This window comes from Eimeria mitis, genomic scaffold, assembly GCF_000499745.2.
Source record: "Eimeria mitis Houghton genomic scaffold, Emh_scaff5810, whole genome shotgun sequence".
In the NCBI taxonomy this organism is placed as follows: domain Eukaryota; phylum Apicomplexa; class Conoidasida; order Eucoccidiorida; family Eimeriidae; genus Eimeria; species Eimeria mitis.
This window is the reverse complement of record NW_013574057.1, coordinates 1,136-2,052: the sequence shown is the minus strand read 5'-3', so window position 1 is coordinate 2,052 and position 917 is coordinate 1,136. Positions and strand designations below refer to the sequence as shown.

Here is a 917-nt window from a genome sequence, read left to right as displayed (position 1 = left end):
ACTGCAACACATACACCTCACGGTGTCTCTGCCCCCTCTTGAGGGCCTTATAGACTCTGCTTTCTCTCAATTAAAAATGGATAGATTGACGCTGCGGATGCTAGAAGGAGACAGAGAAGAAAAAGAAAATAATAAAGAGACAGACAGAGACACAGACGGAGACAGAGACAAAAGGAGACAACACAAAGACACAGGAGTGCTGCTGGGCGCAACCATCGCCGCATCCATCAACAGCCCCTTCGGAGACAGCTCACCCATACAAATCAAACGCGTAGGCGTAGACATTCAGCTGCTAGAGATGCAGCAGCAGCAGCAGCAGCAGCAGCAACAACAGCAGCAGCAGCAGCAGGAGGAGGAAAAGGAGCAGCAGCAGGAAGAGGAGACAGGAGACGACGACGAGAGACCCTCTGGAGGTGTCTCTGCGCGGCGGTTGCAGGCAGCAGAGCAGCAGCAGCAGCAGCAGCAGCAGCAGGAGCAGGAGGAGGAGACAGCAGGTGTTGAGGGTCGTTCTGTGGGGCGTTTGGTTGTTGAGGAGAGGGAGGTGACGCAGGTGGGATCGATCGTCTCCTTTGAGGTGTATGAGTTGCTGCAGTTTAGAGACAGGGGAGAGACATTTGCTTCTCTAGCTTTGTCTATAATGCAAGAGCAGCAGCACGTGAGGGTGGGGGTAAAGGGGACAGCATCTGTTCTTCTTTTGTCTCCTTTGGGGGAGCTACACCTCACCGGGCTGCCTATACACTCCGTTGTATTCATCAAGGGTTTAGGGTTGTTTCAGCCACAAACCCTCAAAACCCTCGCCGCCTCTGCTCTCAACAGTCTCCGTATATACGACATAAACCCCACCACCAAGGCGTCTCCTCACGCCCCTATCACCCCCCCCACCAGCAGCAGCAGCAGCAGCAGCAGCAGCAGTGGTG

The 917-nt window shown here is 54.4% G+C and overlaps 1 protein-coding gene across 1 annotated transcript in view; it reads left to right on the top strand.

Annotated features, from left to right (window-relative positions):
* EMH_0084400 (uncharacterized protein) overlaps positions 1 to 917 on the top strand; it is a gene marked incomplete at both ends in the record, with an annotated part of 2,023 nt that overhangs the window by 897 nt on the left and 209 nt on the right. Inside the window, one exon of the mRNA XM_013500758.1 lies at positions 3 to 917. Within this exon, the coding sequence (XP_013356212.1) occupies positions 3 to 917 (915 nt within the window). The remainder of the gene's footprint in view (positions 1 to 2) is intronic.